Genomic DNA, 14,110 nt, shown 5'->3' with positions numbered 1-14,110 from the left:
GATGATTACTTCTTGGGTTACTTTTAAATTCAGAAAGGATGTTTGTAGTTAAGCGTGGTAGCTGGAACCGAAAGGTTACTGGTTCAAATCCCCGAGCCGACTAGGTGAAAAACCTGTCAATGTGCCCTTGAAAGGCACTTAACCCTAACTGCTCCTGTAAGTAGCTCTGGATAAGAGCATCAGCTAAATGACTACAATATAAATGTAAAATAACATCTTTATGTTTTCTCAATGACATTCAATTCAGCATTGAAAAAAGGCACACGTTTAAGTTTGTTCCACCTGAGCGAGTCTGACCACAAGTCAGAGACCAGTATGACACACCAAATGCATTTGATGGATCCTTTTTGTCTTCTTCTAATGCTTCTTAAGGGGAAAGTAATCTAAAATGAATGGAAAGTAATCAGATTACATTACTGAGTTTGGGGTAATCCAAAAGTTACATTACTGATGACAATTTTGGACTACCTACTACTACTAGTAACTGTAACGGATGACATTAAGAAAGTAACCTACCCAAGCCTGCACACACACACACATACACACACACACATACACACAAATGTGAATAAACACATTCAAATGTAAAGTAAGGCACATTATTTCTTTATGCATGAATTGTTTATTTTCAATTATTGCCCCACATCATCAAGAAATAAGAAATGACAAAAACAGATAGTAGGAAATAAAACTCTGTTATAAACATTTGATCACAAGTCTCTGTCTTTGTGGCTTCCTCAGGTTACAAAAAAAACGGCATAATAAATTAATAATAAGGCTGAGGATATCATAGGTACAATACAATGTTTATATTCTCTGATAATAATGTTCTCCTGGTAAAATCCCACTTATTCACCACAGGAGGTTGGTGGAAGCTTAATTGGGGAGGACGGTCTTGTGGTAATGGCTGGAGCGGAATTTGTGGAATGGTATCAAATACATCAAACATATGGTTTCCATGTGTTTGATGCTATTCCATTCGCTCTGTTGCAGTCATTTGTATGAGCAGTCCTCCCCTCAGCAGCCTCCACTGTTCTTCACATTGCCCTGAGAGTAAAGATCCCTGTAATAGAGACAAAGCCTTGCTTCAAACAGTAAAGGTCACTATCAGGCCACTGTCACCCTGATGGATTATTAGTACGCTGTCTCTTGTACTCTTTCCACACTATCATTACCGAACCAAGCTGTACTGTGTTGGCTTGGATATTTCATTTTCACATTGTCCTTTCCAGTACATTGCAAACACTATACACTGTATGTGGATGCATAACCAGGCCAGTGCAGTACAACTCGTTTTGCCATGGCTTACCTCGGCTCAGTAGTTTGAAAAGGGTATTAGTGGGCTGTCACATGACCTGACTCCTGTTTGACATAGCCAGGATGCAGAGGTAGAGGGCGGCTGTGATAATGCAACCTAAGGACAGAGGATTCCCTCGCTGCTGCATTGTAGGCCACGCTCGACTAGTGACATATTCTCATTGGCGCCGTTAAAATGGTTGGAGCTCTTCCGCTCCAACTCTATCTCCTGCAGCAGGACGCTAGTGCTGCTGCTCCCCTTCTCCTCCTCAGCTCCCGCTGCCATTGCCTCCAAGCGTTCCGCAGCCTTGCTCAGGTCAAACTGCTCGATCACGGCATTGACACGGTGGAGCTCCTCAACAGAGGGAACAGGGCCCGAGGGGTCGGGTCCGGAGGGGCAGAAACCCTGGAGGTGCACCTGGAGGCTGCAGTAATTGAGGTAGGCGCAATGACAGTGGGGGCAGTGGTAGGGGCGCTCGCCAGTGTGCAGGCGCTTGTGGAGCTTGAGGTGGACATACTGGGTGAAGCGGGCCAAGCACAGCTTACACTGGTAGGGCTTCTCGCCTGAGTGGAGACGCAGGTGGGTCTTGAGGTTGCTGGTGCTGCTAAAACGCTTGCGGCACACCTGAAGCGAAAGAGAGAGAGATGGGGGGAGAAAGGATGAGAGTAATAATTTCATTAATGGTGTTCTTTTAGCAGTAGAGTAAGATTAGTTTGAGATTTTACGCAGGCTTGCTTGGGAATATTATGATGTGTTATTTTGTGCTCCCATTGGCAACTTAGTGCAGCATACCATAGTGAAGAATGATAGTATCAGTGAAGCATGACATATCAGTGAAGTGTCAGTATACCTGGCATTCGTGTGGCTTCTCCCCAGTGTGAACTAGGAAGTGTTTCTGCAGGTGGGCCAGCTGGGTGAAGTCCTTACTGCAGGTCTGACACCTGAAGGGCCGCTCTCCACTGTGGACGCGCAGGTGGACCTGGAGACAGGAAACATAATAGCAGAAAGGAAGGAAACAGAAAGATAGACATAGAAAGAGATAGCCATAAAAAAGAAATGAAAGAAATGGAAAGACAAAAAACAGAGGATGAGACAAATCTATTTCATGAAAAGAACAGAAGCCCCTATACACCCAATTACCACCTTTGTTGCAGCCTGGTCTCATACACTAGCCGTAACATAGTAAAAAAAAATCCAGGACACTCAAATTAGTATGATATGTTATGGTTCGTATGGTTACATAAGATAGAAGGTTACCTAAGGCAAAGGTTGGTGTGTAACATGAACGTCTAGCAACCCAAAAGTTGTGTGTTCGAATCTCATCATGGACAACTTTAGCATTTTAGCTTATTAGTAACTTTTTAACTATTTACTACTTGTTGAGTTAGCTAACCCTTCCCCTAACCCTTTAACCAAACTCCTAACCTTAATTCCAACACTAACCTTAACCCCTAACCCATAGCCTAGCTAACGTTAGCCCCAACTAACGTTAGCCACAACAAATTATAATTCGGAACAAATCATACTTACTGCAAATTTGTAACATACTGTACAAATTGCAATTCATAACATATCATACAAATTGTAATTTGTAACATACACTAGATGACCAAAAGTATGTGAACACCTACTCTTTGAACATCTCATTCCAAAATCATGGCCATTAATATGAAGTTGGTCCCCCTTTTGCTGCTATAACAGCCTCTACTCTTCTGGGAAGGCTTTCTAGTAGATGTTGGAACGTTGCTGCGGGGACTTGCTTCCATTAAGCCAGAACAGCATTAGTGATGTCGGGCACTGATGTTGGGTGATTAGGCTTGGCTCGCAGTTGGCGTTCCAAATCATCCCAAAGGTGTTCAATGGGGTTGAGGTCAGGGCTCTGTGCAGGCCAATCAAGTTCTTCCACACCGATCTCGACGAACCATTTCTGTGTGGACCTCGCTTTGTGCACGGGGGCATTGTCATGCTGAAACAGGAAAGATTTTCCTTCACTGGAACTAAGGGGCCGAGCCCAAAAAATGTAAAACAGCCCCAGATCCTTATTCATTCTCCACCAAAATGTACAGTTGGCACTATGCATTCGAGCAGGTAGCATTCGCCAAACCCGGATTCGTCCGTCGGACTGCAAGTTTTTGTCTATGGAGATTGCATGGCTGTGTGCTCAATTTTACACACTTGTCAGCAACGGGTGTGGCTGAAATAGTCAAATCCATGAATTTGAAGGGGTGTCCACATACTTTTGTATGTATAGTGTATCATAGGAAATGGAAGATGGACATCCACAAATTAATATATACCATAACAAACGTAACATACCATATACATTTCAGTGTCCCAGATTTGTGTTTACTTTGTTACGTCTATCCATGAGTCCAGGTTGTCTATCGATCCAATAAAGGTGGTAATTAGGAGCGTGCAGTGTAATTGGGAGTATATACTCTTCTTTTCATACTTTGTTAGCCTTTTTCAGGTTCTTCGTATGACCACAAACTTCCATAAGCAAAACTATTTCAATAATGATATCATGTTAGCATAAACTATCATCTAAACATAAAGTACTTGTAATCTCAGACATGGGCCATATGATCAGGGACTGACTGACCTTGAGGTTGGACAGCTGGCCAAAGATCTTGCTGCAGATGTTGCACTCGTATCGGATCTTCCCATTCTTCCGTGTGAGCGGGTAGGACAGGGTCTTGTACCCGATGACCCGTCCACCATGCCTGGCCTTCCACAGGTCCACTGCCCCTTCCTCTGTACTGTGGCTGGAGCTCAGCAGGGTGGATGTGCCCTTGGAGGGGAGGTAGTCAGAAGAGGCAGCCAGGCCCGCCAGCGGTGAGCCTGCCCTGGGTGCAAGGCAGGTTGCCATGGAAGAGGCCCTGGAGGTGGCTGGTAGAGGCTGGTCATCGAAGGTGCTGCTGGCAGGTGAATGCTTGGGGTCCCTGAAGTTGTCTGTTGGTGTCAAAGGTAGGTTTTTGAGGTAATTCTTTGGTGAAGGCACATGGTCCCCAAGGTGTTTGCACCCATTGGTCGGCATACAATTGAGGTCTTTTTTGCTTTTGGTCAGTGCGAGGGGATGATCTCTGCTGCCATTGGGCAGTGAGAGGTTTTTTTGGGTAGTGGTCAGTGCAAGCAGGAGCTCTTTGTGTGCATTGGCAGATGGGCGCAGAAAGTGCGGGTACCCCTCAAAAGGCAGCATGTGAGGTCGAAATGGCATATGAGGAGCTATTCTGTCACTGTACAGGGGGTATGTGTGAGGTAGTAGGCTGTTAATGCCAAGCGGGAAGTGAGGTATGAGGTAGGGACTGCACAGCGAACTGGGGTACATGCGACCTGGCAATGACGACACTGTGTAATGTTTGGCTGTGACGGGGCTGCCCAGGCTGGGCTTGACAGGGAAGTGCATGTGGGGGCTGACACGGCTGCTGAGGGACCTTTTGGGGATGGGGGGGCCACAGTACGGGATGGGTGGGTAGCTAGAGTAGACCACAGAGGGGCACAGGGGTAGGACAGGGCTGCAAGTTGGGGACAGTGCCGATTCGGGCAGTCGGGGGCAAGTGGGATCGGGCTTGGTGGGCTCCATCCTCAGGATTTCGGACATGCTGTGCCCCGTCTTCCCTGAACTCTTTCCACAAACATTGTTTTTCTCTGTGGGACAAAAAAAAGACACAGACACACATACTTAGGGTAAAGTTTTGTCACACAAAATAATCAAATCAAATCTAATTTTATTTGTCACATGCACAGAATATAGCAGACCTTACTTACAAGCCCTTAACCTACAATGCAGAGTAAGAAAATATTTGGTAAATAAACAAAAGTTAAAAAAGTAACACAATAAAATAACAATAACGAGGCTACATACAGGCGGTACCGGTACCGAGTCAATGTGTGGGGGTAGGGGTAAAGTGACTATGCATAGATAATAAACAGCAAGTAGGACCAGTGTAAAAATGGGGGTCAATGCAAATAGTCTGGGTAGCCGTTTGATCAATTGTTCAGCAGTCTTACGGCTTGGGGGTAGAAACTGTTAAGGATCTGCATGCCGTCCGGTGCAGAGAGAACAGTCTATGACTTGGGTGGCTGGAGACTGACAATTTTTAGGGCCTTACTCTGATCGCTTGGTATAGAGGTCCTGGATGGCAGGAAGCTTGGCCCTGGTGATGTACTGGGCTGTACGCACAACCCTGTCACATCTACTCCCGCTCTCCCTCTCCGGCGTTCGACGTCACCAGTTTATTCACTATTATGCACACCTGTGCTTCATGAGACTCACCTGGACTCCATCACCTTCCTGATTACCTCCCCTATATCTGTCACCCCCTTTGGTTCTTTCCCCAGGCGTTATTGATTATTTTTATGGGTTTTATGTCTGTACGCCATTTATTATTAAATGCACTCCCGGTACTTGCTTCCTGACTCCTAGCGTACACATTACATACCCTCTGTAGTGCCTTGCAGTCGGAGACCGACCAGTTGCCATACCAGGCGGTGATGCAACCAGTCAGGATGCTCTCAATAGTGTAGCTGTAGAATGTTTTGAGAATCTAAGGACCCATACCAAATATTTTCAGTCTCCTGAGGGGGAATAGGTGTTGTCGTGCCCTCTTTACGACTGCCTTTGTGTGTTTGGACCATGATAGTTTGTTAGTTTGTTGGTGAACATCACCCCGCTCCTCCGCTCTCTCCACTGGCTTCCAGTTGAAGCTCGCATCCGCTACAAGACCATGGTGATTGCCTACGGAGCTGTGAAGGGAACGGCACCTCCATACCTTCAGGCTCTGATCAGGCCCTACACCCAAACAAGGGCACTGCGTTCATCCACCTCTGGCCTGCTGGCCCCCCTACCTCTGACGAAGCACAGTTCCCGCTCAGCCCAGTCAAAACTGTTCGCTGCTCTGGCACCCCAATGGTGGAACAAGCTCCCTCACGACGCCAGGACAGCGGAGTCAATCACCACCTTCCGGAGACACCTGAAACCCCACCTCTTTAAGGAATACCTAGGATAGGATAAAGTAATCCTTCTAACCCCCACCCCTTAAAAGATTTAGATGCACTATTGTAAAGTGGTTGTTCCACTGGATATCATAAGGTGAATGCACCAATTTGTAAGTCGCTCTGGATAAGAGCGTCTGCTAAATGACTTAAATGTAAATGTAAATGTAAACTTGCAGCTCTCGACACACTCCACTACGGCCCCGTCGATGTGAATTGGGGCGTGCTCGGCTCCCCTTAACCTGTAATACACAATCAGCTCCATAGTCTTGCTCACATTGAGGGATAGGTTGTTGTCCTGGCACCACAGTGCCCGGTCACTGACCTCCTCCCTATAGGCTGTCTTATCATTGTTGGTGATCAGGCCTACCATCGTTTTGTTTACTGCAAACTTAATGATGGTATTGGAGTCGTGCTTGGCCACACAGTCATGGGTGAACAAGGAGTACAAGATTGGACTAAGCACGCACCCCTGAGGGGCACACGTGTTGAGGATCAGCATGGTAGATGTGTTGTTGACCAAACTTACCACCTGGGGGTGGTCCATCAGGAAGTCCAGGATCCAGGGAGGTGTTTAGTTCCAGGTTCCTTAGCTTAGTGTTGAGCTTTGAAGGCACTATGGTGTTGAACACTGAGCTATAGTTAATGAACTGCATTTTCACGTAGGTGTTCCTTTTGTCCAGGTGGGAAAGGGCAGTATGGCGTGCAATAGAGATTGCGTTGATCTGTTGGGGCGGTATGCAAATTGGAGTAGGTCTAGGGTTTCTTGAATGATGGTGTTGATGTGAGCCATAACCAGCCTTTCAAAGCATTTCATGGCTACAGATGTTGAGTGCTACGAGTCGGTAGTCAATTAGGCAGGTTACCTTAGCGTTCTTGGGCACAGGGACTATGGTGGTCTGCTTGAAACATGTAGATATTACAGACTGTCAGGGAGAGGATGAAAATGTCAGTGAAGACAGTATGTCAGCGCATATAATCTCTGGCCCTGCGGCCTTGTGAATGTTGACCTGTTTAAAGGCCTTACTCACATTGGTTACAGAGAGTGTGATCACACAGTTGTCCGAAACAGCTGGTGCTCTCATCCATGCTTCAGTGTTGCTTGCCTCGAAGTGTGCATAGAAGTTATTTAGCTTGTCTGGTAGGCTCGCATCACTGGGCAGCTCGCGGCTTGGCTTCCCTTTGTAATCCGTAATAGTTTGCAAGCCCTGCCACATCCGACAAGAATGATGTTCCTTCTCAACCTTTTTGAAATGTTATGGATATCTTGCGCGCTGCCAATTGCTTGTGCCGAATGTCACCACTAATGATCAGACTAACTGCACTGTGGTGAGAACTCACACACTGACTTCACACAAAGCCACAAAGGGTTAAAGTTTACCGACAGCCTATCAACGTATTAAATGACCAATATCTGTCTGACTAATTGCATTGCGTCACATCAGCGCTAGTCTAACCCATGACAAATTTAAGAGTCGGTGTCACAAAGCCAAAACTCTCAATAAAGAAGAAATCCGTAACTAGATCAAATACTGTACTGTCAGGGATTGGTAACACACACACACATAGACAGACAGACAGACAGACAGACAGACAGACAGACAGACAGACAGACAGACAGACAGACAGACACACATAAGCCTTAGCTCCAATTTGTTCCACAGGACCACCCCTCCCTCTCTTCCTGAGAGTTGAGCTCTCAGGCAAACAAACAACCAACACTCTTGGAGATACCAATCTGTCAGTGGGAATGCCTTGCCAGGAAGTTCAAGTCGTCAATAGAGCACTTCCTCACGCTCTTCCTCTTCAAGAGCAGCCAAATGTGTGTGTGTGTGTGTGTGCGTGCGTGCGTGCGTGCGTGCGTACGTGCGAGCGAGTGAGTGAGTGAGTGATTGAAAAAAGGGAAATTTAAACTTTGCCTTGGGACCTGAAATTGGTCTCGCCTTATTGAGACAAAACCACTTCTGGTGACACCTGGAGCTAGATCTTCTCTCCTTTCTTTTCTCTCCTCTCCTGCTTTGTCTCACTCCTACACAAAGGCCTGTGGGTGTGACTTTTATTACTAGTTAAACACCCACACAAAGAGTTTGTCAGTCGACTGGATCATTGACTGAGCGATTTTGGCTTTGAATAACCACCTACATCCACCCATTGCTCTGGGAAACTCTAGGAATTGCTCTCTACTCCTTTCAATGCGTCGTGCCGAACACTCATTGACCATATTGCTTTTCGCATCCCATCACCACAGTGAATACAAGTCCCACAGACCCCATATTGTCCCATTCTGTATTAGATTGGATCAAATGGGATTGGATCCGTTAGGCTGGTCTAGTATAACTTATTAAGTACATTAGTTCCAGGCTTGATTCCTATATGAATCTGATGTTAGTCGAGGAGGCCACAAAACAGCAACCTGCTGCCAGATGTAGCTCCCGGGCCACAAGTTTAGGACCTCTGCATTACAGAATCCATCTCAGAAACGTACCAATTCTCTCCGTGAAGAGCTCTCCGGGGGGCGGGTAGTTGAGACGGTGTGCAAACTCCGGGCAGTACCACACCAGCAGCTCCTGGCCCGGTGGCACGGCTCTCACCGCGTAGAAGTAGATGGCCATGCCAGTCTGGCACGCCGCCAGGTTCTGGTCCTCTGGACGACGGGCCGGGTTGACGTAGCGCATCCAGTTACTCTTCTCCTCGTCCAAGCCATCCAGGATGTGATGTAACCGACTCTCTGAGAATACCTGGAGAGAGACAAGAAGAGAGGGAGAGAATGAGAGAGAGAGAGAATTAGATGACTACATTAACACAACCTTCTCCCACGGCTCTGAAACCAAAGATATGGCATCAATCCAGTAATATGACGTGAGAAATTTCACTCAGGATGTTGTTCTATCTATCATATAAGGTGTGGAGGGTTTTGGTTGGTGGTGGTAGTGGTGGGGTCATGTGTTTTTTTTCTACCGGAATGACAGTAAGACAACTCTACTCGAGTCAGATCACAACTGACTGTGTTATATCACTCTAATTTCAATGTCATACCTACAGTATGTAGCAATACAGCACACCTAAATGGCTAGACATTCCTGGAGAGCAAAAGAAAAGAGTCTCTCAGACTTCATTTTTTTGGATCCTTCTCTCTGGATTTGTGCACTACCACAGTTTCCCACTCAATCTGCTAATCTGCTTTATATCACTTTGTTTGTTGGTCTTTGTCTGGAAGCAGTGTTGTTTGCAGATTGACTCATGACTTCATAGAGTCCAGGTGGTCTGTGTTATGGCTGTGTTAATCTCATGTCTGTGGAGTGGCCCAGTTGTTTAGATATTGTGTCGGGACTGTGTATAGTCTGTTGGTCTGTGTCATGACTATGCTGTTTGCAGGCCTAAGCCGTTAGCTGTGTGTATGCAAGTGGAAGTCGTGGCTCGCAGGCCCTAGGCCACTTCCTTGCTTAGTCAGTGTGAGAGTCAGTGTGTGTGTGTGTGTGTGTGTATATGTGTGTGTGCGCGCCCGTGTGTTTCCCAGCAGTGAGACCATGGCACTGCCGAGAGGAGCAGTGAGAGGAAAACTGCGCTGCGTCACTGAAACCGAACAGCTGTGTGTGTGACCTCCTCCCCAACGAGAAAACACACACACACACACCTTCACACACAACCTTCACAGTAAAGCAAAAATAATACATTGGCATAAAAACACAAGCGCACACACACACACACACACACACACACACACACACACACACACACACACACACACACATTATACAGGATGTGAGACCACAAGTGTCAATTTGTGCAATCCCCATACTCCCTGTTGAAGTGAAGAGAATTTGACCTCAATGAGATCTCACAATGCCCCTCACTTACTCTCCAGAAGTACTTCCTGTTGGCATCTTTGGGCACCATGTCATTGCTGTAGGTCTGGCCCACGAGAGGGCCGAACCGTGTCCCCTTCTGAATGAGCTCCCGACTGGTCACCCCAAGCACCTGTACAACACAGGAAGGAGGAAGGGGAGGACCATCCTCCTCAGTGAATTTCATAAAAAGAACAAATGTAAAACATTTAAAAAGTTATATTTTCTAGATAAAGCTATAGATATAATCACGTCACCAATAAATTGATTAAAACACTATTTTGTAAAGAAGGTCTACAGTAGCCTCAGCAGCACTCTGTAGGGTAGCACCATGGTGTAGCCGGAGGACAGCTAGCTTCCGTCTTCCTTTGAGTGCATTGACTTCAATACAAAACCTAGGAGGCTCATGGTTCTCACCCCCCCCCCCCATAGACTTACTCAGTAATTATGACAACTTCCAGAGGATGTCCTCCAACCTATCAGAGCTCTTGCAGCATGAACTGACATGTTGTCCACCCAAAATAAGGATCAGAGAATGAATCTCATACTGAAAGCATAAGCTACAGCTAGCTAGCACTGCAGTGGTGAGTAGTTGACTCAAAGAGAGAGAGAGAGAGAGACAATAGTTGTACAGTTTTGAACAAATTCATTTATTCCAAAATTAAGGAGTATCTATTGTCTTGCCATCTGTCTTAAAATGTACACAGCGTAAAAGACACAGAGAGGAAAAGCTGGAAAGACAACAGTGTGACAAGCATTTCTTCCTCCGGAGAAAGGATGGAAGGATGTGGGAGTGATGTAAGGGGAGTTTTCCAAAATGCACACACAGAACAAATATAGTACAGCTGTATGCACATGCATAAACACACACACACATTACACAGACCCATTATGAACAGATAGGCATACATTCTCATGCATGTGCGCATACGTGCCTGTGTGCACGCAAACACACCGACACACACACACCCAAACACACACAAGCACACACAAACACACTAGAAGGCCCCCACAAAGAAACACCATGCCCACTCACTCTCCCACACACACATGAAAACACAAACACTCAGACATACCTGCATTCAAATACTAACTATCTCAATCTCAACTTTCATTTTTTAAGCACATCCCCCATATACAGGACAGTGTGGTCTTCACGCTTTCAGTATATCCTACCTCTGCAGAGTCAGGGCAGCGTTTCAGGACCAAGTTTCGGGGTAGAGACCTCTCAGCCTTGGTCTTGTTCTGGTTCTCTGGGTGGTTACCCGGGTCCAACGGGTGGTCCTTCAAGATGTAGGTGCACCTCTCCTGGAAATCGGCCTCACTCCAGAGGGTCATGTCTATGTCCTGGGGGTTTGAGTCGGTCGTGGCCAGGGTGGAGACCGATCTGGTGTGGGGAAAGGGGGAGCCATCTGAGGTTAACATGGCTGTGCTGGTCTGGGAGGAAGAGGAGGCCTAAGGGATAAGACCACAGAAGAGTATGAGAACTATGATGTGCATTAGCCCAAATAATTGAGGATGTCAATTTCCATTTTTTCTTGTACCTGCTTATATCCCTCTCTCTCTCTCTCTCCTTCTCTCTCTCTCTCTCTCTAAGCATCACAGACAGCGGATGAAGTGTGCTGAAGGAGGAAGCTCTACTCTGTTTTGAATGGAGCTAAAATTAGAAGCAAGAAAGCTGAGGTGTGAGACAGTCGGAGACGGAAGGAGGTGGCGGAGGGGAAAGAGTGTTGTCAATCAGTCGGAGAGGGGTGTCCTAACTAACTTTCCCTCCACCATCGCCGCCCACCGTTCCAAACATCCTGTGACCGTCCAAAACACGATGCCAGGCTACAAGAAGAGGTTCCTGTGCACGTCAGCCGAGGCGCGGCGACCACCACTTTCACAAGTAGGAAACCAGTGTTCCCTGTGAATCAGTCCAGACTTCCTCTCTACACTAACTGGGACCTGGCTCTCGTCCCAGTTACCTGCCTCTCTGTTTGTCTGTTCCTCTGTCTTTCTGTCTGGTGTTCGACCCGGACATTCTCTTTTCACATTGTCCTTTCCAGAACGGTTCCAGCCGCTATGATGGATGCCTGACCAAGCCAGTGCATTACAGCTCAGCCCAGAATCCACTCAGTAGTGGGAAAAACCTTTAATTAAGACTGGACAAAGACATGAACAGGACTAGAGTTAGTCTGAAAAATGCCAATCCTGGAGCACCTTTGCAGGTGTAAACCTGTGGTAAGTGCAGAGGTGTGGGTGGAGTAAATGTTGCGAAAGGTCAGAAGCTGGTAACTTGAAATGCCATTTAGCAGACGGTTTTATCCAAAGCGACTAGTCAAGCAGGCATACATTTTACATATGAGTGGTCCTGGAAATCGAACCCACTATCCTAGCGTTGCAATCACCGTGCTCTACCAATGGAGCTACAGAGGACCCGTTTTGCTCTTATTTTTTTATCCCAGTTGATGGTATAGATTTCCTAACTTGTATTATCTTCACTTTCCCTTTCTGAATGGATTGTAGTCCTCCAAAATGTATGTAGACTGGTTTGACATCATATCCTCAACACCTTTTGAGATGGTCACAACATAGCACATAAAATAATAATTATAATAATTATTATGCATTTTTTAATACCAATGATATCTTATTAGAACATGCATCATACTCATCCATAGGAGGAGAGGAAACTGATCTTCTCTTGTACTGTACACTCATCGACCAAGATTGATGGATGACATTTCACGTTTCTTTGGTACGCATCACCACAGAGTGAAATGAGTCTCACAACAGACGGTGAAAGCTCACTTTGAAACCATGACGCTATGAAACTACACTCTGAAATCAATGCATGATGAGCCAAAGGCACACAGCTGTGGCCTCATGAGAAGTTGTAAACTGTTGACTTTTAAAAATATCACCATTACACCCTAACACCTTACGGCACAAAGGAAGATGAACTTTGGTAAGAGGAGTGATGTGAAATCTGTGCCACGACTAACTGAAAACGAATAGTTTCACAAACTTCATGAAAGCCTACAACTCAAATATCTAATAATGAAAGCCTACAACTCATATCTATTTCATTGTATGACACTGTCACACCGAATGACACGAAAAAGGAAATTTAGGAAGGGGAGTGATGTGAAATCTGTGCAGTGTGTGACTGAAAACATACAGAACTTTCACAAACTTCATGAAAACTCATACATCACTATCGCTGTCTCACAGTCACACGTCACATTATGACACAAAAAAATTACTTTAGGTGAAATCTGTGCTGTCCTAATTTATACATACACACAGAGCACACTATAGTAGAATGAGAAGAATAGAGGGACGGTAAAAGAGAGGTGGAGTACTTACTGTGAAGCCTTGAGAGGAGCCACACATAGAGCAGGTTATCTGTATCCTTGAGTGTCTGTGTAATTGATGGTCCCTCTCCTTCCTTCTCTTTCCCCTTCTCTCTCGCACTCTCTCTGATGAGATTCTTATACTGCGTGTACCTGTTGCAACTGAGGGACAGTGGTGTATGTGAGTCTCTCTCTCTCTCTCTCTCTCTCTCTCTCTCTCTCTCTCTCTCTCTCTCTCTCTCTCTCTCTCTCTCGGGTGTGTGGGTCTGCCCTCTCTCTTCCTCCCTTATCTCCCTCCTCTGTGTGTGAGACTCCTCCTTGGGGGCAGTGATCTGTTCATCTATGCATCGCTCATTCTCTCACTCTCTGCCCCGGGGGCTCGTGCTAAGATAAGAAGAACAACAAAAGCTTTCTCTCCAGGAGGTGCGTCGCCAGTCACACAGATATGTCCGGTTCAGACACACATGTTTCTCCATTTTCTTTTTTTCTGAGATTCTAACACAACCCCCCGTTTCTGTCTTCCTTGGGTGTGAATGCATATATGTCAAGCGATGTTGTTCTATGTTGTGTTTGTGGGCCTAATTTAAGATTTAGGAAAAGAGAGGGGCTATGAGACAGTGTTTGTTTGAAAAGAT

The 14,110-nt window shown here is 46.0% G+C and overlaps 1 protein-coding gene across 1 annotated transcript; it reads right to left on the bottom strand.

The window, feature by feature from the left end:
• Positions 1-615: 615 nt before the first annotated feature.
• LOC106607555 (PR domain zinc finger protein 1-like) lies at positions 616-13,659 on the bottom strand. Its single transcript, XM_014204594.2, has 7 exons — positions 13,489-13,659; positions 11,314-11,592; positions 10,151-10,270; positions 8,778-9,030; positions 3,900-4,945; positions 2,148-2,276; positions 616-1,921 (listed from the first exon to the last, which is right to left on the bottom strand). Exons 1-7 carry the CDS (start codon positions 13,513-13,515, stop codon positions 1,415-1,417), a joined length of 2,361 nt encoding a protein of 786 aa, XP_014060069.1. The 5' UTR covers positions 13,516-13,659; the 3' UTR covers positions 616-1,414.
• Positions 13,660-14,110: the final 451 nt, after the last annotated feature.

Source organism: Salmo salar, chromosome ssa06 (genome assembly GCF_905237065.1).
Source record: "Salmo salar chromosome ssa06, Ssal_v3.1, whole genome shotgun sequence".
Lineage (NCBI taxonomy): Eukaryota > Metazoa > Chordata > Actinopteri > Salmoniformes > Salmonidae > Salmo > Salmo salar.
Note: the sequence above shows the minus strand (reverse complement) of the source record. Positions and strands in the feature narration are given on the sequence as shown.

Coding starts and splice junctions, on each gene's coding strand:
- LOC106607555 (XM_014204594.2), bottom strand. CDS start 13,515: ATGTGTGGCTCCTCTCAAGGCTTCACA. Junction 11,593..13,488: donor GCTCCTCTCAAGGCTTCACA/GTAAGTACTCCA, acceptor CTTATCCCTTAG/GCCTCCTCTTCCTCCCAGAC. Junction 4,946..8,777: donor GCTCTTCACGGAGAGAATTG/GTACGTTTCTGA, acceptor TTTGTCCCACAG/AGAAAAACAATGTTTGTGGA.